Here is a 25,458-nt window from a genome sequence, read left to right as displayed (position 1 = left end):
CGTAGTGTGTTTTTTCCCATATTTTACATCTCGTGTGTTATGTCCACATTTGTTCACAATGAAGTCATTGCAATTTGAAGTTTTGAACATGTTCAATTAGTATGAAACTAATCAAATTAGTATTTATAAACATCATAATCCTTGTGGAGACATCTATATTTGTGCAAAGATACCCTTAAACTTTCATCCTTATTTGCTTTATTATAATTATTATTTAATATCATCTGCGTATTCAGATAAATGCACGAGTTTTCTTTAACAAGAAAATGTTTCATATATTGTATTGTCCTTTATTAATAATATTAGCTAATCTTCACACAAAACACAATTTTTTTAATTATTATGTCTAACAAGATATGTTATCACAACGTCATACACTCACCAGTACTCGCATATATAAAATATTGCAAAAAAATAGAGTTAAGGACGTAATCGGTCACTTGGGCTAACGAGCACAATTAAAAGAGTAGTAACAATGCATTTAGCCTCTAGCAAAATGGATACATAATATATAGTAATATAATATAACCACTGCAATTATGATTGATCACCTGCATAAGCAAAAGTCACAAATTAGAAAGAATAGAAAAGTGGTGGCGGTAAGTAAAAGTAACAAAGCAAAACATGCTATATCCAATATTCTGATAAATTATTCTTTTGTCATAATCAATTCTGAAACACGGAACTGTTCATATGAGTTTCTCAATAAAATTGATTATGGCTTTAGAATTAATCGTGAAATAATTTTCAAACATGTTCATCCGTCGACATAAAAAATGACATGGAAATAAAGAAAGTGGAAGAAGAAAATTAAGTTACCCAAGATGAAGGATCTTCTTATCAGGCTGCTGAGGGTAGGAAGTTCCATCTTCAATCATGGGTGGATTGAAAAAGTTACGAGAAGCTAATGCCTGAATGGCATTCAGCTCTTGTCCAGAAACCATGTTTACTTGCTGAATCCTCTCAACATCAGTTATCTGAAAATTAATTAACTTGGAGGTAAAATAAAGCACTATTCTAGCTAAAAAAACATGCATTTAGTACAAATATTCTAGTAATTGTGTATCTAATTACCTTAGTCCGAAGGCAAAGATTTTCATTTTCCAGTTCAATCTCCTAGTCAATACAGTAAAACAGAATTTTGGTTGGAGAGTTATAAACCCAAAAGAAAAGTAAGAAAGAAATGACACATATAAAACTAGAAGAATTAATTCATGAATTACCCTTTTCTGGAAGTATTCAATTTCAGCTAGTAGCATCTCATGTTTCTTGGATCTAATTCTAGTGATTCCCCTTTCAAGCCTGTTCTCAAGTTGCTTAAGCTCCTTCACCGTCAGGGTGCTTAAGGCATCACCCATTAAGTGCCTACAAAATTAAGGAATAGGGACGAAATAAATAATCAAATGGCTGCACTTAGGCTTCAAAATGGTACTTAGAATAAGGTCAAGCAATCAATTAATTAGTTCACCACAAATAACCATATATATGATGGTATTAATTAATTACCTGTTTGAATTTTGCAGCATCTGAATTTGTTGTCGCAGCTTGGCAGATTCTTGTTGATAGTACTGTCATACATGTTTCAAAATGATACACAAGCAATGTTAAATAGAATTAGATTAAAGCATAAACAAAATCATTCAAAATAGACTAACTCCTTCATTAGTGACTAATCCCATGAGCGAGAATCGAACCTATGACCATATAGTTAAGGGATATGGTGAACAACTACCTAGTCACACCTCCTTTGATTTCATTTTCTTAGATTTGTAAATAGTCAATTATTTATTGCTAAAAGAAATTAAACAAAAAAAATGAACTTTTACCACAAAATTCTAACTTTTCCTAACATAGTGAATACATTTACTTTAATCCAAACTATAGGGGGGGGGGGGGGGGGGGAATACAGAACAAGCTTTATATCAAATACCTGAGCATTAATTTCTGTGGTAGTGCTCGTACTTGAATGATCTGAACAAGCCTTTTTGTACCTCTCTATAGTTGACCTGATGCTGTAACAAAAAAAAAGTAAAAAGCTATAAGAAGAAAGAACCATATATATGGTTTCAAGGAGAATTCATTTGCCTAAGACATAAAAAAAGATTATTTGTATACCACTTCAATTTAACTTTTCTTATAGCACTTATTTCCTGATTAAATCATATCTCCCCTCATGGATTTTGACTAGGAGATGGATAAGGGAAATAAAATTTAGAATTATAACCATTGATTGAAAAAATAATAATCAATTTCTTTTTGTTACAATTCATAGCTATTATATGAACATTATCATAATTTTTAATTAACAGTTACTCTTAAACTTTTTTTTTTAAGGTGAACCCCTTTATTTGAAAGAAAAAAATCTCTCTCTGCTTTCAATAAACACACTCCTTATGTTAAAAAAAACACAATAAACACACTCCTTTTTCTATTTTCTTTAAATAAATGCTTATATCAAGAATCACTTCTCATGTAAACATGTCAGCTCAATTAAAAACTTATGAACCATGTTTTTACTTGTTATAAAAAAAATATTTAGTGTAAATTATTTACAATATGTTCATTAAGTGTTAAAACAGAAAGTTTTTTATTATAAACTACTAGTGGTTTTTTTCTTGACCTATGGACTATGGTAAATAGTAAAACCTTAGTTTTAACGGCTCAATGTGTGTTTAGATACAAGTTAAACTTAAAGTATTTTTTTCTTAATTCATAGAGTAATTCATTTACTATTTATCTCGAAATAATTAGTCCTAACGTTTGTTTATAGTAATGTCAACTCGTATCAAACCTAGCCTTAAAAATCAATAAGGTTTCATGGTACCTTTCAACAGAATCTATTTTTTTTTTTGATAGGCAATAAGAATTATATTGAATAGAAGTACAAGGGGTACTTCAACCCAATTCAACAGAATCTATGAATGTAAGGCATGTAAGCATAAACAATACACAATTATTCCCACCCAGCCCTTTAATATTTTTTAAGTTAACTGACGCAAAGGTACTCCAAAAGGGACAAAGGTTCTACACATATCTCTTGGAAACTCACCTTAATTTTCCTTCCTCTATTATGAACTTAACAAGAGAAAGGCTGTGTTTAAAACGTAAACAATGTATAAAGTGAGAGAACAAGAGAGAAAAGTGGTTTCTTTTCACTGAAGAAGGAAAGGAAATTTGAACAAGCAAATTGGATCTCAGAGAAATTTGAGTGAGAAATGAGATGGACCAATTTATGGGCTAGCTGAGACTTCTCTATTCACCTTTATCTCTTTCTCTTTCTCTCTCTGGCTATATATGCATGCACAGATTCTCATACATCTTATCACTTAAAAGGAAAGAAATAGAAGTGCCTATGAGACATGGAAGCAGAGGTTGACATGGTTCCCTTTGGATGCAACTTATTAGAGTTGACTCGCTGATACACACTGAGTACTGTTCTTAAAATATTGTTAGCTATAGCCCGCTAAGGAGTAGTGTGAATCAAATTTATAGTGTTCTAGATATTATCAAAACCAACTAATTAAGTCCCAGTTTTCTACCAAAAAAATTAAGTACAAGTTTAAAACATCAAAATCTATTCTTGAAATAAATTTTGATTCTGCTAAAAGAGAGAGAAGTCGATCAAAACATGTTAAGTTGAAGCTTATGTTTGAAAACTCGTTTATAAATCATAGTGAATAATAAAAGCTAAGCGAAGTTATTTCTATTCACCATGATTTTGGTTACTAATAAATAGAACAGAAGTGTAGTATAGTATATAGTTATAGCCTTTTGAAATATGATACATATAATTAAATGTTGAGTGTACTCTTGTTATGTAGTGTGTGAGTTTTAAACAACATGAATGGAAATCCTACAAACTTGAGTGTTTCACCTTTTTTTTGCAAAACCGTGTAAAGGGAACAGCCTTTTTTAATAGAGAACGGAACCCAAACCAGAGGACAACAGAATCATGATCACTCTGTGTCTCTTCAACATGAAACAGAAGATTGAATTTAATAGCCGAAAGTGGAAGCAGAAAAGACAAGTTTTGATATATAGATACTGTACTTCAAGAAACTGCAAACAGATATGCTTTCTGGTTACGAGATCTCTGAGTTTATGGTTACAAGGACTCAAGTTTCAGGTCAACCTCATCATTATATCATGACTGGACATCATCGGATATCTCTACTTTTATTCTTCAAATATTACTCTCAGAATCTTATAATATTTAATTTGTCTCTTATAACACTTTTACCAAAATATCAAGAAGATATTAACCAAAGCAGCAAATCAATAATTTTCCTTAATATGAACTGAAAGCATTTTAGCAATGGACCTTAAACATTTATTTAGATTAGACTAGATCAGTAAAGCAGAACTAGGGTTTGGTTGAAGTGCTACCTCAAATTAAGTGAACATTTATAAACTTCCAATCATAAATATAATTACACTATAAGCTTTATTAGTTCACAGAAGGTTTTTTTACTGACGAATGCTAATATTTAAAATTAAAATAGATCTATCATGAAATGAAAAATTACTTATTCTACTAATGCAATCATTAATCAACCAAGGAAAATAATTAGTCATCTCAATTTCAAAAAAAAAAAAATAGTCATCTGAAAAAGAAAATTTTGACCAATTATGTTAGATCTAACAATTTTGATTTATTTCCCCATTATGATACATCCCTATATTATCCGGAAAATCATTTCTTTCAACCAAGGAAAGTTAATTAGAAGGAGAGTGAGGATTTTTTTTATATATATTTATGCTAGATTCTTAATTTTTATGACACCAAATGAAGAGAATTTATATTATAGTAATGTACTAATGTTAGAGATGAAGGGAGGAGAGTAGAAAACATACTTGTTGTTTGAATATTCATAGAGGCGGCCACGGCTGGAGAAGACAATGAGGGCAACTTCAGCATCACACAGCACTGATAGCTCATAAGCTTTCTTCAGAAGCCCGTTTCTTCTCTTGCAGAATGTCACCTGGCGATTAGTTGTGTTCTCAATCCTCTTGATCTCAATCTTCCCCCTCCCCATCTCTGAAGTAGTCCTTCAAGTATCAAAACAAATTCACAAGAAAAAAGCCAAGAAATTATTAGAGAGTATTTGTGGAAATAGAAAACTAGATCTAGTACGTCAAATCTAGCAGGAAATCATGAAATCAAGATCAAAGATACAAGATATGAGAAGGTTTTTAAATATATGCATACTTCATAGCCTTGGAGTTTCAAGATGAGAATTAAGGGCAGGATCTAAGAAAAATAATATGTTGGATTCAACAATCTTTTTTTTGACGCTTTTTCTTTTGTCTGTGTCAGTGCTTTTGAAAGAACACACACAACAAACAAAATCGACCTCTCTCTGAAACCCTTGTGTGAAGTGTGTGTATGTCTGAAACTCCAAAGGAAAAGCAAAGACTCTTTTGTTTTAACATAAAAACATGCAAGGTCTGAGCACAGGTATGATCAGACTCAAATTCAAACATTTTTTTAACATAAAAATTTCAAACATTTATGGCTATATTTTGTTTTAATTTCCAATGTTTTCTCTTTTGGTGCTGAAAATTTTGGGAAGCCAAGAAGGAAACGAGATATGATCTTGGGAAAGGAAAGGAATCAAATATATCATTGATGAGAGAATGAGTTGGATGGAGAATGAAACAGAATTAAAGATCTTGGAACAAGGGAAAAAATATGAGCTTATAGTTAAGTTTGTGCAAAATTTCATGAAGGGGTTTGTTAGCTTATATGAAAAACATAAGAAGAAAAGAAAACAAAAGAAAGAAAATATAGAAAAAATTGAACAGACCTGTGATCTAGACTCCGGCAACTTCAGCTTTGGGAAAAATTTGGAATCCCAAAGAAATGAAACTTCACAATAGACTTTGTTCCACTTCTATCTCTGCTATATTATAGCCCTTACTTTTCTTTGTAAAACTTTGAAACCAGCACATGAGAGAGAAAGAGAGTATGATAGGTTCTGAAGATGGAAAAAGGAACAGCTAAGCTTATAAATGGCGTTTTGCCCAAACTATACACTAGACTTCGATGTTTTAGCTAAACAATGCATCTGGGATGGTGCAACTTTGAACCATAAGAGGAAACTCTTGTTTTACTTTTACATTTTCAATCTTCCTACCTTGGATGCACGCGGTTGAACAAGTGAAAATGAATTATACGTGTCTCTATCTCTTGGTTAAAAAATTAAAATGTACTGATGCAGTGACTAATTATACCAGGGTATGTTTTTTTCCTACCTTTAAGATTAATTTCTCTGTATGTATTCAGAATCAATTCTAACATTAAAAAATTACTCATATATATAATTTTTTGTGAGTAGTATCACTGACTAATCCTTTCATCACAAGTGCAATATGCTCTTCATTCCCATTAGGTCATGATCACCCATAACCTAAATCTACTACTGTTGCAGTTACTTTTTCCTTTTTGTACAAATTCCACCGAAGGATTTTTAAGATCTGATGACTAACATGACCCTATGGAGAATCTATCATTCTCAGTCTCATAAATTCTCATAAATAGAGAAGTTAAAAAAAGTCATAAAGTTTGGACCATATGGGTTTTTATTTGAAGTTTGAACTCCCCCACATAACGACTCTAGCTAGTTGATGAAAGAATCAAAATATCTGTAGAATTACACTTACGTTTCTGGTTCAAGTTAGGGTTTTATGGACTTTTGGTGCTTTCCACGTACCATGCACTATACCCCGATTACTCAACCAAAAGAAAACAGTGAAAAATCTACAAACAAACAAGATTAGGATAGGGTTTATTATTCCATATTATCTTGTCTTATTAAATGAGGCTGTGAGTGAAGAACTAGTTATAGAATGATAGACAGTTTATGCATACATTAATGTTATTTGCTCAATATTATCTTTACATTGTTATCCCCTTATATCGATGTAATACTTTTTAATAGCAGCGAAGGCGATAAATTGAAAACTGCTGCTACTGTATCATGGTGGATTTTATTAGTTACTTTGGAGGACATTAGTAAAGAGGCTCAAATCTAGATTGCTGATTTCTTTGTTTCCTTGGTGGTGTTATTATGCTTTATAAATTATTTACTCTTTTTCCTTCACTAGGTTTTTCCTAAGTGGATTTTCCTAATAAGATTTTAATGAGACATTTTTACAAATTAAAGCCTTGTCTCCATGCGGATTTTCTATTGAGCTTTTGAGATGTATCTTATAGTGTAAGATGTATCTCTCTTCATATCAATATATTTTTTGGCATATAAAAAAAAACAGCATTGATTCATGCATCACCAACTGTAATACATGCTCAATAATTTGTGGCGATTTTTAACTGTCACAAATTGCAGATATCGAGGTGTTTTAGTAAGAACGAGAGATATATGGATCTTTTTTTACGTCCAAGGACCACCGGTTTTGGTGAAAAGTTATGAGTGATAGCGAGTTTTCAATAGGTTATAGACGAATACGTGTATGTTGGTAATTACCTCCTCTGTAACTATTGCCAAATGTTTTTATACAAAATCGCCGGTACTTTAACTAAGGTCTAAGCCCTCAGTAACTAACCGATAGTCATATATGTCGGTAATTTATTGATGACTTTCTCTGTGCTTGTAAATTACTGATGTTCGTTGGTAATCCGTTAGTATGTTACTTCTTTGACGATGAGAGTGCCTCATTTTTTGTAGATGAAAATACTATTTTGGTCGAAAGAACTTCAACTAAATTCAATTTTCCATCTATGTTCTCGAAGCACCCAAAACAAGTGTCTTTTGAAAGAGCTTCAAACTGAACACATTTGTATCCACTTATAGTTTTTTGGTCGTTATTTGAGGGACTTTGAGCTGGTAGAGTCTTCTAAGGCTTTCTCACGATTTTGGGTGCACTTCATCATCTTTATTCCCCATGTGTTTTTGGAACGCTTCTCTTTAATAACTTGACTTCTCGACCGACTGCTCCTTGAAATAATTTGAATTATGTCTTCATCTCTGTTGCACTACTACAAAAATGGGCATTTGGCGGCGGTTAGTATCACAAATAGCGGCAAGAAACCGCAATTGCCAGAGGTTCTCCGTGGCGACGTTGCCGAAGTAACCGCAATTGTCAGAGCAGAATTGCATAGCCTTATTTTTGTGTTCTTCTGGCATTATTTCTCACAAATCTCCTTGTGAGATCAGAACAAATCGATTGATTGATTCGATTCAAAGTCCCTAGAAATTTGTAAACAAAGGAAGATTATCATTACAGGAACAAAAGGGATTTCCCTAGAGATGGAAAATCGAAGAAGAAATGAAGAGAGAAGGGGGGGTTTGGTGTGGTTAATTGAGGACAATTAAACTCTGAGAGATTGAAATCGAGATCGGTATCAAAATTATGTGTGGCGTTTGATCGATTCTTCTCATCAGATTTGGTGCGTTCAAGTTAGGTTAATTATTGACTTTTAGGGTTAAATGAAAATGGTGAAAGTTTCTTAGGTGCAGGTATATTGGGAGAGAGGATGAAAATAGTGAGGATATCTTAAAAATTCTAAGAACAGTGAGCGCGAAACATAGGAGGGAATAAAATCATTTTCACGCGATCGTAGTTTCCTGCGGTTTTACATCGCCAGTAATTACACAAAGCGCCAGTAATCTAACATCGGTTAAGCACCTAACACGAAGTTTATATTTTAGTGGCGGTTATATGCAACCGCCGCTAATCATCTACGCTAAATTCTGTATTTTCTAGTAGTGTGGCTTCATAACTTAATTAGGCATATAACTCACATCATATCATTTTAATATCTTTGTGGATTTCCTTTTAACTTAACCAAATTCAAGCAAACATTAGATTTTCGACTTCTTTTTTAGGCTTTAAGGAACCTCTCCATATTTTCCAATTTATAACATAATGATGTTCTAGTATTCCCTAAATTTAGAAAATTTAGTCTCTTAACTTAGATGTTTTTTTTGTCTTTAACCATATCATCTTAACCTATGAATGAAATGAATTTTAGTTTAGCCGATTTTTGAGAGATCTTGAAACAAATTTTTGATCTCTTGTGTGTTGAACCAAGAATAGACAATAGCAACTTTATTATGAACGCTTTATCAGCTAGCAATATTTTAGTGGGTAAATTAACGCCTCAACTGGTGAAAGAATCCTCGTATGCCCATCGAGGAAAATTCCCCCAATGCTGCCTCCGGTAGAGTTTGGGTCGTGTCACAGTCCAAGTGCCCCCCCCCCCCCCATTCTCTATTTTTGTATGGAATAATGGTCTTGGACTTCCCAAATTTAGTTTAAAATGTGATATAGGATCTAGATCTCCAAATTTTGGTCGAAAATATAACATCTAATATTCAACTATTTTAGAGACTATTATCTTACTCATATTTTTCACACTAGTAAAAATTACGCTATCATAAGGCTACCGATTGTTGAATTGGACTTGATTGGATTGTCTTCGTGTTTGATAAATAACAATGAATGAGGTGTCACTTCCATCAATTTTTGAATCGATACTTCGTTTGTTCATTGAGTTTCAACAACTTCTTCTAATCTTTGAATTCCCTACTGTAATTCTTCCATTTCAAAGTCATAAGGATTTCTTTGATTTTGATGCTTTGGTGAAATGATCTTTTTTTAATGTGGAATCATATAGTGGTAATAGGGAAATGTGCAGATTTGGGATTAAAAGGAAATTCATAAAATATAGGGGGAAAAGTGTTATTCGATAATGAAAGGGTGTAAAGTGCAATTGAAATGTTTTATAGGCAAAAGTGTAAATATCAAAAGAAAGGGTGAAGAAATATTGATGATTAGGAAAGTTTAGGGGTTAGTAAATAATAATGGAAAGTATAGGGGTAAATTATTATTATGGGAACATTTAGGACCCAAAATGTAATTTTTGAAAGTTATCATCTAAGTTAACTATCAAAGTCGGTGGATGAGGTAGTAGTGATGATGATTTGGCGATGACATAATCGTCTTCAACATTGGAACTTCATGCAATCAAAAATGAATTAGACAATGTTGCTTCTCAAGAACTCCGTTCACATCGAAACTCAATTTTCTAATGTTTTTACCTCTCTTCACAGCACGCCTACGGTGTCAGTTTTCCAAAAAAAAAGAGACTAGAAATGGTGTTTCAAATAGATGGTTGAAGTTACTCCGACGAGGAAAACACAATGGTCAATTTTTAGCCGATTAACTGATAGCACGAGAAGTTGGGGAGTGGGAAGCTTTGTTCTAATGTGAAATGGCCCAGAAGCCATAAAAAAAAAAAAGAGAAAGCACTCTGAACTCTCTAACCAAAATTTGCTTCGAGTTTTGAATGTCCAACACATATATTTGCTCCTTTTTATATAGGCTAGTTAGGCTAAGTTAGGGAAGAATTTATTGAAAAAAATATAAAAAACCTAGGTACTTAGGAGTTGGGAGATGGTAAATGGCCAACCACATCTAACTATATATATGAACTAATGTTAAATGGTGTGAGCTTCTACGTCAAGTTCATTCTGCATCAGTAGTTTCAGGGGGTATCCATTATTGACCGAACTCCACTATCAATTTAGTGCATACTCAACCTTATATATATACACCCTCCGGTCATATATATAAGCAAAAAAAACATTTTAGGTTCATTCATTTAATGAATGTATCTAGTCATTATTAATGATTAGATACATTCATTAAATGAATGAACCTAAAATATCTTTTTTGCTTATATATGACCGGAGGGTGTAATTATTTTGCATTTATTTTTTATTTACACAAACAAACATGACATTACAGAAAACATTATATTCAGCGTAATTTTTGCTAGAATTTAGGCATCTCCAAACTCCTCAAGAGCTAGAGTTGTAGTAGTATGTTAGTGGCATAGTTGTTATAGGGATTAATAAAAGTGCGTGTAGAAATGAACCGACCAAGTATGTTGCCTAGTGAATAAAATTGTCAAGGTTTGTTGAAGCAGAAGCTAATGATCCGAAAACGAAATTGGTGGAAATCGCTATCTACCTTTGTTCCTGCTCGATCACGATGGATGCCAAACCACCCTCCCCCATTACTAATTCAATTTGCCTGTCCTTGTCACTCACACGCACGCGATGAATTGAAGATTCATCATTCAAGAGTCAAGAAGACCCACACTCCATCCACGTAGATCATGAATCATGATCAGCTCTTAGGTCTTTGTACTTTATTTACAGGAAATGGTATGTATATAACTAGATCATGGTGTTGCTCATATCTACAATTTTCCATCTATAGATTGGTTCGGTTCCTTTCGTCTATGCCTATGACTAAACGTGCAATGTATTAATGACGACTGTGAGACATGGAATTGTTGATCAATTCAAAAGCTAGATTTTCAAGCCTAGACTGCTTTCAATTTTAACCTTATGTTAAACAAACTGAAGATTGGCTTAATTGACCTCTGTTAGCTCGGTTTTTCACCAAAGGCGAAAAGCCAAAGTAAAAGCCGGAGTCGGGAAAGTAGGGATGCTTGGTGGCCACAAAACAACCAAGTATGGAGCAACAGCATTTTTCGACAAGCATGTACCAACAAAAGCCGAAATTCACCGTCAGCCAGTCAGACCAAGCTTTACGACGAAAACACTCAAGACAAACCTACTGGCAGTTACTTCTACCACACAGTCGCAAAATACAAGTGTCACTACAAAAAATCCGGGTTTTAGCGGCGATTATTTTTGTCTTTAGCGGCGGTTCTAACCGCCGCTAAATCTCGCTTAAAACACTTAGCGTCGGCTACAAAAGCGACGTTAAATTTGGCGACACTAAATATTTGGTGGCGGTTGTGATAGCGTCGCCTAAAACCGCCGCTATATTTTACGTTGTGTTTTGGCGTCGGTTACAACCGCCGCTATATATAGAGTAGTGCTTTTTATTTTGGTCATTTAGTGGCGGTTGGAAGCGCCACTAAAGCCTAACTTTTTTTTGCGGATTTTAGGCACTTTTTTTTTATCTGATTTCTTTTTCTACCAGTACATAAAAAATCAAATATTTATAGACATCATATATGATAAAATTGTAAATAAGACAACACTTTTTAATTGTAAATTAAATTTATATGGCAACATATATATATATAGGTATCATTTAAGCATTGTTGCCAATACCTGATAAAAAAATTGACTTTCAATCTAATCATACCTCTCACTCTCCCTATATATATATATATATATATATATATATATATATATATATATATATATATATATATAGCTATGTGCCTATGTCAAGCAAAGGAAACCATCAAAGATGAACATCAAAGAAAAGGTTGCAGACTACGTTCCGTTATGTAATGAATTTGGTAAAACAATCAAAGATGAATTTTTATTGTAAACAAGACTACTTGTAATTGTTACATATGATTCTGACATGGAGTAGATCAAAAGAAAAACTGAAATGCAGAAGGTTCATAAAAGTAAAAAGACGTTGTTTCTACAGGAGACTTTAATTGGACTCACAGAGGGTGTCATTGAATTGAAACAGAATTTTTTGAGCCCAAAGCATGTATTCTTCTGAAAGCTTCACCACCTAGCCATCTTTACCTCCAACAATTAATTTGAATGCTTGAGAGGATGAGAGGATGATGAAGAGGTGACAATCAACATCGATATAATCAAAAGAAAACATATAGAAATTGGTGATGAGACCTCATAGACTTTGGCTCAAATGTTCTATACTCTGGAAATAAAAAATGGTATTAGTAGAATAAGAGCAAAATTTGAGTAAATAGTGACTTTGACTCAAACAGAAATTTCATGTTATTCTCACAAAATTTGAGTAAATAGTAACTTACACTGGTACATGGGCATGGTAGGAACAGAAAGAAGCTTTTCAATGATAAGAGCACCAAAAACCTGAAAATTAGCCAGTCTTAGATATTGATAGATCAATTTTCACAAAGTGACTTCATACATGTTTTTAAAATTGCAGCATGAGAAACCAAAGAGATTCTTATAGCTAACTTGTCATGCCAATTTGCTCATATAAGCCTTTCCAACATCAGAAAATTAAGAACATAAAAGAGAAACTGTCATTGGAAGAGCAGCAAGGAGTGAGTCCCCCTAATGAGAAAAAGAAACAAACTGAAAATATTAAAAAAGAGAGGCCCTTTGCATTTGATAGTTGTTCAGCATGAGAAGCAATTTCTACTTCTTTCATAAGTTTTCATTAAACAGGAAGCACATCTACATATATATGGATTAACTACCTCTGATTTTCCAAATGTAAAGAAGTACGGTTCTCCTTCTATACGTGATATTATCAATTTCCATGCAACATGCAACTGCCTTTGCAGAAATCCTAGAAATGACCAAACAAAATACCATCAGACTTCCACAAAAGCCATTTTACATCCTGGTGAGCAATAAGGTAACAAAAATTTGTTTTACCAAGCCTTTACTTCTTAAGGTTCTCTTAGAGATACCTAACCCTTCCCTTCACATACCTCCTGTATCAAAAGAGTCACTTGTTGAAGCATAATGTTATTCAAGTAATAACCTTGTGTCATAAAAAACAAAAACGAGGCCACTCATACTTAAAGAGATTCAAAAAGAATGTGAGATCAAAAGCCGTCAACATATATCACTGACTTCAATTCATGCTTTAATTCCTTGTCTTACACCATGAGGGACCTTTGTTGAAATGTGCTGCTCTAATTCTAAACCAGTAAATAATCAATAATCTGATACTCAAACAGAACAAAAACTAAGAACTACCAGAGGTCCAGAACCTAGCAACGCAAAGAAAAGAGGAGCTTTTTGCTTCCTATTGCTACCTACAAAAATGAGGCAACAGAGCCATTCCAATCAAACAAAGCAAAACACCATCCCTTTCAAAAAAAAAAAAAAACCCACATACCCAGGAGACCAGTAAGATTAAGAGCCCTTGCAAACATATAAACACCAGCAACACAGAGCCTCAAAAGCCAAAAAACATTCCAGAATCTCGTTAATCATTAAGAGGCCTTAACAAGACCAATGCTAAAAAGGTACCAATCTTTACAGCACAAGGGGAAAACCAGCAAAAGATCCACAAGAAAAAATAGGATAACAACACCACGAGTCTCTCTTCAGAAGCAAAACAGCACAACCCCAACATTCCAGACTTTGTAATTAACAGAGAGGGCAACATAGCTGACTAAATTTACAAAGAACCCAAACATAAGGTGGGTTTTTTTACCATTCAACAGCGAGAAGAAAGGACCTTTAACCTTTGCCTTAAGCCAAATCCAAGATCGGTATTGAATCAAGTCCAGAGCCGTAGAGAAATCAAGATCCCCTTCCCTGAAAGTCACTTTGTTTCTAAGTATTACCTTAATGGTCAAAACCAAAACGCAAAATAGAGAGATCAATTTCTAAACGGCGTGCCAAACAACATCAACTAAAATCGAACAAAGTCAAGCTCCAGAAGTGATATTACCTGAGGAAGAAAACCCAGTGCAAATGGAGATTTTTGGCGAGTAGAAAGCGAGCTGGAACGACGAACAAAGATGGAGCTCGAGGACATCGATGAAGGAAGAGATCCGAGGGTAGCGATGAGGACCTGAGGAGGCTTTGAAGCGATGAAGACTCGACGAAGTTGTGGAGGAACTGGGGACGCGGTGAAGCTGGTGGTTCCTCCTCCTGCTCGTCAACAACGATATGTGAAGCGGTTTCAAGGAAATAGGGAACGTGGATTGGGAAATTTGGGGGAATAGGGTTTCAATTGTTCAATTGAGGATGGCGGGGATTTAAAATCGTGACCGCTGCTTGGAGCGAAATTTTGAGAAAATTCTAATATTAAAACATAGCGGCGGTTTAAACCGCCGCTAAAATACAAACCTTTAAGTTAACTTGGTGCGTTAGCGGCGGCTACCCCAACCGCCGCTAAAAAACCGCCGCTAAATTCCGCTTTTTTTGTAGTGTGTAGTGTTAGAACGTGGGATAGTGGCGAATGTGAGCAGTGGCAAAAGATCGGGAAACAATGAAGATTGTGGGGCATTTCTGGAGAACAAATTGGTTGCAGCAAGGAGCCTATAAATAAGAGAGAGAGAAGAGGAAAAAGGGTTCGCAATTTTCACAACTCAGAAATACTCAAAAGCTCCAATGTCCGAATCAATGAGCCCTAATGAGCCACAAGAGTTTGCCACTGAGTAAGTAGTTGCTTGAACCAGCCTTTAGATTTCGACGCAAATTTGTCTTTTACAGTCCAATTCTTGTATTTTCACTCAGCATCAATGAAGTTTATTTCCCAGTTTACTGCTTTTGTTTTGTTGCACTTTTGCTTTCAACGTTTTGTTTAAATCAATTATGTCCCTTAACTTTATTTTTCGTTTGAACTTTTACTTCTGATAGCGTTTTCACCAAAGAACTTCACAATCGCTCTCTTTTATTTGTTTACCAAATTCACAAGTAAACAACCTCATATTAAACAAATTTGTATATGAGTCGAAAAACGCTGCTAAACACATATGTCAAGCAGTTTTGCGGCGCGAAATTTATGTATAGTTTAAAGTCTCATAAGATTAAGATGGTAAGAGAATGAGTCAATATTTTTTACACCATTTTTATTCCCCTTTTCAGGAATTCTAATGTGTGATTAGAATGAGTGGTGTAATTTTACAATTGCAAGTTAGTTAGGAAACAAAATTTGTTAAATTTCATTTTGACAATCCTTCTCAGTTTGGACCCAAAAAAATGGTCCTTCTCCGTATTTGCATTTTTTGGGCCGAAACTGCTCTTCGCTTTAAGCCTTTGTGAACACCGCAGCTCCAGCCAATATGGTTTGGGCCAGGCCCTCTCTGTCAACACTACTTGTACTGTTGTACATAACTAGGTTCTCATTCGGGTATTTGAATTCTTTTTCCTAATGGTGACCAAAAAAATAAAAATTATTTTCCTAATAGTTTTGCTCATTCAATAATTTCAAGTCTCTTATTTCTATTGTGAGAAATGTTGCCTCCTAGCAAAGAATGACGTCTACTTGTTTACTCATAATATCTCATTGGCGTCTTAATTATATTGAGCACCCATCAATTTTTTTTTAAATGGTTCTTTTATCATACTATCTTCAATGGTTTCAACATTCAACACTCTCAACACTCCACTTTTTCTCTTCCCAACACTCCACATCACCTTCTCTCTACAGTTCAACACTTCATTCAACTTTTACCCACTCCAATGGTTTTTCATTCAACACCCTACCCCCTACCCCACCACTTTTATTTCATATTTTGATTTAATTTTATATTTTTCTTTTTATGATTTCATAAAATTAAAATTTTCGATAAAAATTAAATGAAATAAACTATTATCGATTTAATTTAATTTAATGTTATTTATTTATTTAAATTAAATTAAATTAACGTAATATTTTTTTAACGTAAATTAAATTAAAACACTTAACAATTTAATATTTTTTTAAAAAAATATACACAATAATTTATTTTATTTTATTAACTTCAAATGGAAGAAAAGAAACTAAGCACACAATAATACATTTTATTTGCTTAACTTAAAATGCAAGACAACAAACTAAACACACAACACACAAATAATGTAATTAGTACGATACAAAGCATATTTAATCATGATACATTCCAAACTTTGCCCAGATGTGCTTCACTAGATCTGCTTGCAGTTGGTGATGGACATTTGGATCACGGAACTCGGATCTAGCACGCACATGATCCGCAAAAGCGGGTAACACCTCGGTCGAGTATGGTTGCGGTGTACTAGATCCACTTCCCTTAGCTTGCTCAAAATCGGTCCAGCGTTGAGCATATGAATCTCGTTCATCCTCAACAATCATATTATGTAATATGATGCATGGCCTCATGATGATACCCAAATCAGTTATGTCCCAGAAGCGAGCTGGTTCACGGATGATTTTAAAACGAGCTTGAAGCACTCCAAATGCACGTTCGATGTCCTTCCGACATCCCTCATGATGTTTTGCAAAGCACTTATCGGGTTCAGTTTGAGGAAGTCTAATAGATTTGACGAAAGTTGGATAAGAAGGGTAGATACCATCAGCTAGATAGTATGCCATATTATAGGGACGTTGGTTCACGATGAAATTCACACTTGGAGCGTTTCCCTGTTCCAATTCATCAAACACTGGTGACCGGTCTAGAACGTTTATATCGTTCAACGTTCCCGGACATCCAAAAAAGGCATGCCAGATCCAAAGATCAGGAGATGCAACTGCTTCAAGAATAACTGTGGTGGTTCCCTTATCCCCTCTAGCAAATTGACCTTCCCATGCTTTAGGACAATTTTTCCACTCCCAGTGCATGCAGTCAATACTCTCGATCATGCCTGGGAACCCCCGCATTTCACTAACCTGTAGTATTCTTTGCAGGTCCTCTTGGGTTGGTGCTCTCAGGTACTCTTGCTCATACAATCGTATGATTCATTTACAGAATCTACGTAAACACTCCAATGTTGTAGTCTCTCCTATTTTGATGTACTCATCGACTGCATCTGCTGACACACCATATGCTAACATTCGCATTACTGTGGTGCATTTTTCTAAGGGCGATATACCTTCTTTCTTCGCTGCATCAACTCGTTGGGTGAAGTAGTTATCACTACTTGAAAGGTCCGCAACGATTCGAAGGAAAACATGTTTTCGCATCCGGTACCGGCGAAGGAATATTCCATCGTCGTATGTAGGCTCATTGGCAAAGTAGTCGGCAATTAGCCTTTAATTTGCCCCTGCATGATCTCTACTGAGATATTTTCTACCACGAGGTGCGCTATCCTCCAATATTAGATTTCGACGCTCCCTAAAGTGGTTGAGTATATAAGTGTCTTCTCTCTTACTTTTTTCAAGGTAAGCTTCGAGATCAAACTCTGGTGGATCCATTTTTTGTGAAATTTGAAGTAGATGGGAAGAGATACATTCAATGGTGGCTCTATGAGTCCATATATATAGATAAATTCAATGGTGGACATTAACGGATTCGAAATAATATGAACTATAGTTAATTATCGGATAAGGACTAGATTCGAATTGAGTGATGCATATTCAAACTCGGTAACGCATACATTAAAGCCACTGACAACACTGACAAATTATTAAAGTAAACAGTACAGACTTGACAAAACACTGACAAATTATTAAAGCAAACACTACAGACTTGACAACACTGACAAATTATTAAAGCAAACACTATAGACTTGACACCACTTGAAAATTAATAAAGCAAACACTACAGACAATTAATTTCCAAAGAGCTCTTGGGACAACCGCTTCAACAGCTCTTTCTTGTGGTCACTGAGATGCTCCTCTTCACTTAACTTTAGAAATAATTCCATTTTCTTAGCTTCAGTCTCCTCTTTCCTCAATTTATTAGTCTCTTGTTGCATCGCCGCCATCTGCTTTAATTGTTCAACCTCTATCTCTTTGACTTGTTTGTATTCAGCCCAATCTTTCTCCATCGCCTCCAAGGCAGCTGTTGTGCTCTTCTTTTTACCCTTTTTTTAGCTGCATCCCTACCCATTGGACGGGGAATTGATCCTATAGAGTTTGAGCCACATGTATCACTCTCGCGAGATCTCTTAGATCCACTACTTCCTGAGCCAACACTTCCTCCTGCTTGACTACAGTAACGTGGTTGATCACGGAGAGCCTGCCATTCTGCCATCAAATTAAATTGACCCTTCTTCCCATCTGCGTATAATTCTTGCGCTTGGGTCAAAATATCATTCTCCGACCTACCGCTTCGTTGCATACGCTTAGCGCCTTCATAAGCGCCAATCCATTTATTTATTTGCTTGCTCATATAATTATAACGGTTTCGGCATGCATTTCCATCCCGCGGAGGATCGAATGAGCAATGCTGATTACAATACTCAGCAATTTGACCCCAAAATGTTTCTCCTTTTTTGTTTCTGCCGACAACACTGTTTGTTCCATATTTAAGCCACCCACTAATTAACACCTTATTTTGATCAGTGTTCCATGCTGGTAAGTGACTTCTCCTGCTCGTAGGAGTTGAATCCTCTTCATTTGGAGTGGCTTCATTACCAGCTGTCATGCCACCAAGAGTCATTTGTGTTGAAAATTCGGGAAATTCAGGTGCACCATCATTAGACGGCGGTGTTGGAGATGGATATCTGAACATAGATCCATGATGGGGATGAGGACGTTGGTTGCGAAATTGATTTGGATCTTGAAAATTGTTGTGATTTTGGTAGTTGGATTGATTTGGATCTTGAAAATTGTTGTGATTTTGGTAGTTGGATTGATTTGAATCTTGATAATTGTTGTAATTTTGGTAGTTGGAAATTTGATTTGGATGTTGATAAATGTTGGGATTTTGGTAGTTGGGAAACTGATTTGGATGTTGATAATTGTTGGGAATTTGGTTGTTGGGACTGATTTGGATGTTGATAATTGTTGGGAATTTGGTTAGAAGAATTCTGGGTGTTGAAATGGTACTTGTTGGGATCCATTTCAAAGCAAAGGGGATAGTAGAAAGATAATAAGATGATGGAAAACTTGGTTTTTTTTCTGTGTCCAAATCAAACGAACCAAGTCTCTATTTATAGAGAAAAAAAATCATGAATTTTGATAAATTTTTTAAATATTTTAATTTTTTTTTTGAATGAAATAATTGAGTTGGAAAGATTAGGATAAAAGAAAATTGCCCGGACGAATAAAAATGTGCCACGTGTATCAACTGCAGGCCTTCTCTCTCTCCTCACGCACCCACCTTCTGCCAATTCTGCAGCCTAACGCGCCTTGTCGGCGCGTGTGTGGCACGCGCCTGACATTCACCAACCAGACCGTGACACGTGTCACCGAGCGCAGGTTTCACAAGTGTTTAATTTTTTCAACTCCTTTCTCCCCCTTTCAACTTTCAACACTTCCATTAAACACCATTACATACCCATTTCAACATTCAACACTCCTCTTTCAACATCATTGCTGATAGTCTCACGAGGCCTTTTTTTCTAGCTGAAAACACAAAAATACTAAAAGATTGCTCCAATGATTGGATGCATGTACCCAAATATATCGTACAATGATGGCATGACAAGGTTTGTAAATTCTTTTAGTGTTTGTAATCCTTTTTTAGGTTTAGAAATCACCAAAGGGAATTTTGACTCTTCACTACTAAAGCTCAAATGCTTATCAACATTCTTTCTTGAAAGATCCAAGTCTCATGTTAGAATTTTGATTCATTTACGCTTACACCGGATATTATTATTTTTTCTCTTCTATTTTTTTTTCCTTGTTGTGAGTTGGAAATAGTTTTAATAAAAAAAATGCGTTAACAAATATCTCTATAATCAATCATCGTAAAGGTGAGGCTAATTTATCTCATTGTCGGTATATAATAGGAGGCAGAATTAAATATTTTGGCAATTTCTGTGGTGCCCGCAACTTTTTTATGGGTAGCGTACAAGAATTGCGTGGACCAATGACATTATTTCATTTGTTTCGATTTTTTTAAATCCGGAATAATAGCAATATCCTTTCGTAATTCATGAATTTACCCCCTAACTTCATTTATTTATAAGTTGGTCCCTTAGCTAAGGTAAAAGAAAACAAAAGCTAAGTTAAAAAGATCTTGGAGGTAATTTACATTCTGGGTTCGTGAAAGATTAGATTAGGGTTCATGAGATAGGTTTTGTTCCTGAAGTCACCTAGATTGATTTCCTGATTTCATTTCATCTATTTGAACTGTCGTCTTTGGTAGCCTTTGGTTTGTGTGATTTCGAGGGTTTCATAGGTGATTCTTCTTCGACTGTGCTTTCACTGATGAATTTGGTTGTGCTCATCTGTGTCGCTGTAAGATTTTGATACGGGTGTTTCGATTTGTACACTACTCTATTGAGCAGGGATCGAAGTTGTCTGTCGAAGTTGCGGCTACCTGAACTGGTATGATTTTTAATAATTTTTACCCTAAGTATGGTTTTATTAGGTAGAAATGTCTTGAATCGTCGGTTTTGATTTTATTTCAGAGTTGGGAAAATGAATGATTCTTCAGGAGATAATTGGCTTAATCCGTTTGATGACGAGCTTTATATCATCGATGAGGATGATAGTTTGAATTCTAGCCCTGCCAACGGTTTGAAGCAGGGTGTGAATGAAGGGGATAATGATGGGGAAAATTTTGTGGATGTCGATGAGATGTTTGAAACTGGAAATGACAGTCAAAAAAACTCTGATGTAGAAGTTAAAGTCATGAAAAGGATTACTGAATTGTCTGCAGACGACATTAGAGGGATGGATTTCTCTTATGAGGAGGAAGCATGTGAATTTTATTCTAAATATGCTCGTATTCGTGGATTCTCTCCAAGAAAAGATGATGTATACAAGGATGATGATGGCAAGATTATCTCACGACAGGTGGTGTGCAATAGGGCTGGACAAAGGCATCAGAAGCATATGCATAATAGTGGCAGAAGAAAACAACCTAAGCCTATTACTAGAGTGGGTTGCCTTGCTAGAATTCGATTTCGTTGTTTTTCTAGCAGTAAAAGGTGGAAAGTGGTTTTTTTTTGCGATGAACACAATCACCCATTAACACCATATAAGCATGTTCATTTGATTCCAAAATTCCGGCAATTGAGTGAAGGGGACAAAGCTCAAGCAGAAGGTATGAACCTATTTGGTGTGAGGACCCGCAATATTATGGAGGTGATGATGGGCCAAAAAGGTGGGGCTGAGTCCGTAGGCTTTACCGGCAAGGACTTGGCCAACCACCTAGACAAGCAAAAAAGGAAAAGAGTCAAAGATGGTGATGCAGTTGCGGCGCTGTCCTATTTACAAGGAAAACTTGACAGTGACCCACTATTTTTCTTCAAGTACAACAAATCGGAACAAGGTAATCTCCTTAACTTGCTATGGTGTGATGGAACCAGTAGAATGGATTATAACGTGTTTGGAGATGTGGTTGCCTTTGATAGCACATACAAGAAGAACAAGTATAACAAACCTCTTGTGATTTTTTGTGGATACAACCACCATAAGCAAACAACTATCTTTGCTGCTGCACTTGTTCATGATGAGAAAACTGAGACTTTCATATGGGTTTTGGAAACCTTGACTGAAGCAATGTTTAACAGGCATCCTAAGGTGGCGGTTACAGATGGAGATCTAGCAATGAAGGATGCTATTAGAGTTGTGTGGCCGAATACCACGCATCGTCAATGTGCATGGCACATTCACCAGAATGCTTTGAAAAATATTAGAAATCTTGATTTTGCAGATGAATTCAAGTTACTTGTGTACGCTAACTTAAACCCTGACAAGTTTGGAGAGAAGTGGGATAAACTGGTTGAGAAATATGGTATAGCCAACAATCCATGGATTGATACGATGTATGAGACAAGAGCTTCTTGGGCAAGCACCTTCATGCAAGACAAATTTTTTGCCGGTATTAGGACGACATCCTTATGTGAAGGTATTAACTCATTCATAAAGAATTATCTGCATTGTAAGTGTTCCTTGTTGGATTTTCTTTTCAATTTTGAGCGGGCAGTGAAGAAATACAGGCACAATGAGTTGGAATCTGATTTTAAGTCTTCTTATGGTGAGCCTGTTATGACAACTGCACTTAGTGGCATTGAGTATGGAGCTGCCAAAATATTAACAAGGAGCATGTTTTGGGAAGTCAAGGGTCAAATTGAAGATGCCCTGGGGCTAAATGTGGAGCGTTCTGAGGTGGCCAATATTGTGATGATGAAAATGAGAAAAATTAGCAATCGCAGAAAAGAATATATTGTTGTTTATGATAAGAACCAGAAAAAGTTTGTATGTGAATGTGGTTATTTTGAGTTTTATGGCATCCCTTGTTCTCATATAATAGCTGGGATGAGAAGTGAGTATATTGATGAATTTCCAAGCAATCTAGTTTCTAAGAGGTGGTTGAAAACAGCCAAGTCTGCTCATGTGTATTCAATTTCAGAGCCTAGTATTCATTCACAGAATATGAAATTGTTGCGAAAAGGAGCTATGTCTGCCGCATGCAACTATCTCGCAGAAATAGCATGCGAAAAGGATGATGATTTTTCAAGTGTAATGGAAGACATTTATAAGCTGTTGAGGGATGTTCAGAAGAGTCGCAAACCGGGTTGTACAACAAAGAGTGCAGCCTTTAATGTGGGTGATCCAACTGTTGTACAGGGTAGAGGTGCCCCCAAGAAGACCAGAACTGTCACCAAGAGAAGTCATTGCTCAAATTGCAGGGGTATTGGACACACGATTCGTACGTGCCCGGTTTTGCTTTATCCTGATCAAGTCAATAACAGTGAAACAGGTGAATCTGCAAGTGAAGGAATTGAGGACAACACAGACGACGAGGTGATTCTGATATTCACCATATTTATTGCCTGGTCTGATCATAATCATGTTGCTTGTGCATTTGGATATATAATTGTTAAAATTGAAATGATTTACAGACAAATGTTGGCAGCGTAGATTGGCAGAATAAGGGGGCTTCGGTGGCAAGTAAACTTAAATCGCAGCAACGGAAGCAGGGAAATGACTCCTCATCCACCCAAGTATCTGTAAATGAAATGCTTGTCATTCATCTTAAATTTTTTTGCATTGTGCTCAAGTTTTCTTTTTAGAGTGATCTGTGCTTACAAATTTTGCAGAACAAGCGTTCAAATCAGAACACGGTGTCGACAAAACAAAATAAGCGTAAATCTAAGCAGCGAGAAGTCCCAGTCATGATTCATTCAAGCCAAGTATCTGTGAATGAAGTGATGAGTATTTTTCATTATCTTCTTATTTTTAAGTTTACTTAAATGCATCAATGTGTGAGTCTCTGATTCCTGGTCATAACCTGTGCAGACTCAGAGTTCACCGAATAATGCGGGTCGCGGTGATGTGGATAACAACAGAGTTACTTTGTTGCCCCAGCATCCACAGGAAATACCTTTGACCCAAGAATCTGTGAATCAGGTAATTAGAATGGTTGTATAATTTATTTATTTTCCCTTCAGTGGTGTTTACTCAAGTTTCTCATTAAATTGTTTTCTCGTGGACATAATCTGGGTAGGTACAGGTTTATAACATGGAGCCTATTGTACAACAAGTCCACTATCCTGTTGTTCGTGCTTCAGCTGGACTTCAATTTTTGCAACCTACTTATGCCGTGAATATGACTGATGGAGTTCAGGTGTTTCCACAGTTTATACAGCACCAAAACGTCCAGGTTCCTTACCAAGGAGTTCAGATGCAAACTCTATTTCAAGCTGGACCTTCTGGCTTACTCCCGACATTCTCATCGACGATGGCGGCAGTCGATAGGAGACACAATAGAAATTCAAGTTTAGGAAATAATTGAAAGCATTTCATTTTAAGTCAGTTTGATTTTGATATTGGAACAAATTATGTATTTGTGTGAAGGAAAAAAATTATTAAATTATATTTTAAAAACATCTTCTGAAAAAACAATATAAGTGCAGACTTTACAATATGTGAACCACTTATTTCATGCATTTTTTTTTGGGTCAGAGTGTTGTTCATCTCACAAAAGGGTCAAGCCCAAAAACCAGGAGCCTGTTACAAGTGAGGTTCAAAATAAAATGATCAAACAATAAAATTACAACAACCAAAAAAAAATAGCTGATCACTGATTGCATTAAAGTTGCCTTTGTTCACAATAAGAATGGCTGAACCCAAATTTTTTTTGGATTTGGCCTTTTGTTGTGAAGACGAGCAATGAAGTTTTTATTTTTGGTCTGTTAGCCCATTGATCAATATAAACTGCGTTTTAGATCCTTTTATAGTCGCCAAAGGTTTTCATTTTGGTCCAGTTAGCACATTTCATCAGTAGAAATCAACTTCAAACATGACAAATTAAACTAGTAAAACATAAAATTATCGCTAATAATTAAGGACAGTAACCAAGATTATCAGCAAAAGCTACCGAAATTGTTCCAAAACGTCACCGAACATGTCGGTGAACATAAAAGTACGGTTACCAAATAGTATAGCTTAGGTTCAAATTATAAATTTCAGCAAAAAAAAAAACACAGCCAGTCCAGTTTCCATCTCCACTCCACCCTAATCAGCAAAGGCAATCATGATGTCCACAATTCTCTGATTCATGTAATGAAACTTGAAAGCACAGACATCCCCTTCTGCAAGCTGATACTTTCTACGAATTCCCTCCAGCCACTACCAAACTTGCTCTTCGCCTGGCCATGAATGAGTTTGCATTCCACCAGTTTATCATTTAGACCCTCATATGGACCTTTCAGAAACACTGGATCAGATCCAAACTTCTTTAAGTGCTTCCCAATTTTCACGGGTAGGTCCTAAGAAATTGCATAAAACATGAGTTATATGCTTGCTTACATGGTACAAGAATTAAAAATGCTGATGAAAATAAATATAGAAAGAACAACAAGTTACCAGTTGGCTTCCTTTGGCATGATGGTCTTTGAGGGTAACAGTGAAGGAGGGATTTTCAGATTCATGGTTAAATAGCACAAAGGTGGA

General features: G+C 35.5%; 3 protein-coding genes across 14 annotated transcripts; 1 reads left to right on the top strand and 2 right to left on the bottom strand.

Moving 5' to 3' along the window:
- Window positions 1-311: 311 nt before the first annotated feature.
- Window positions 312-5,957, bottom strand: LOC130742468 (agamous-like MADS-box protein AGL11). 3 transcript variants are annotated; one of them, XM_057594575.1, is made up of 8 exons: window positions 5,808-5,957; window positions 4,855-5,049; window positions 1,931-2,012; window positions 1,507-1,568; window positions 1,224-1,365; window positions 1,075-1,116; window positions 820-977; window positions 312-551 (listed from the first exon to the last, which is right to left on the bottom strand). In XM_057594575.1, exons 2-8 carry the CDS (start codon window positions 5,034-5,036, stop codon window positions 548-550), a joined length of 672 nt encoding a protein of 223 aa, XP_057450558.1. In that variant the 5' UTR covers window positions 5,037-5,049; window positions 5,808-5,957; the 3' UTR covers window positions 312-547. The 3 variants fall into 3 exon arrangements, with proteins under 3 accessions (XP_057450558.1, XP_057450559.1, XP_057450556.1); XM_057594576.1 differs by having other exon boundaries at window positions 4,855-5,038; window positions 5,808-5,932; XM_057594573.1 differs by lacking the exon at window positions 5,808-5,957 and adding an exon at window positions 5,210-5,735.
- Window positions 5,958-12,259: 6,302 nt separating this feature from the next.
- LOC130745600 (uncharacterized) lies at window positions 12,260-14,697 on the bottom strand. Of its 10 annotated transcripts, none has more exons than XR_009021818.1 (6): window positions 14,428-14,697; window positions 14,188-14,320; window positions 13,398-13,456; window positions 13,217-13,308; window positions 12,803-12,863; window positions 12,260-12,687 (listed from the first exon to the last, which is right to left on the bottom strand). XR_009021818.1 is itself a non-coding variant. In XM_057597943.1 (5 exons), coding segments are annotated over exons 1-5 (375 nt in total). In that variant the 5' UTR covers window positions 14,515-14,697; the 3' UTR covers window positions 12,260-12,685. The 10 variants fall into 10 exon arrangements, 5 of the variants coding, with proteins under 5 accessions (XP_057453926.1, XP_057453925.1, XP_057453927.1 ...); XR_009021817.1 differs by having other exon boundaries at window positions 14,188-14,291; XR_009021819.1 differs by lacking the exon at window positions 13,398-13,456 and having other exon boundaries at window positions 14,188-14,291.
- Window positions 14,698-20,973: 6,276 nt separating this feature from the next.
- Window positions 20,974-23,424, top strand: LOC130744631 (protein FAR1-RELATED SEQUENCE 5-like). The gene has a single exon (XM_057596801.1). The coding sequence runs from the start codon at window positions 20,974-20,976 to the stop codon at window positions 23,422-23,424; it is 2,451 nt and encodes an 816-aa protein (XP_057452784.1).
- Window positions 23,425-25,458: the final 2,034 nt, after the last annotated feature.

This window comes from Lotus japonicus, chromosome 3 (genome assembly GCF_012489685.1).
Source record: "Lotus japonicus ecotype B-129 chromosome 3, LjGifu_v1.2".
Classification (NCBI taxonomy): Eukaryota; Viridiplantae; Streptophyta; class Magnoliopsida; order Fabales; family Fabaceae; genus Lotus; species Lotus japonicus.
The sequence above is the reverse complement of the archived record's forward strand: the minus strand, read 5'-3'. Positions and strand labels throughout refer to the sequence as shown.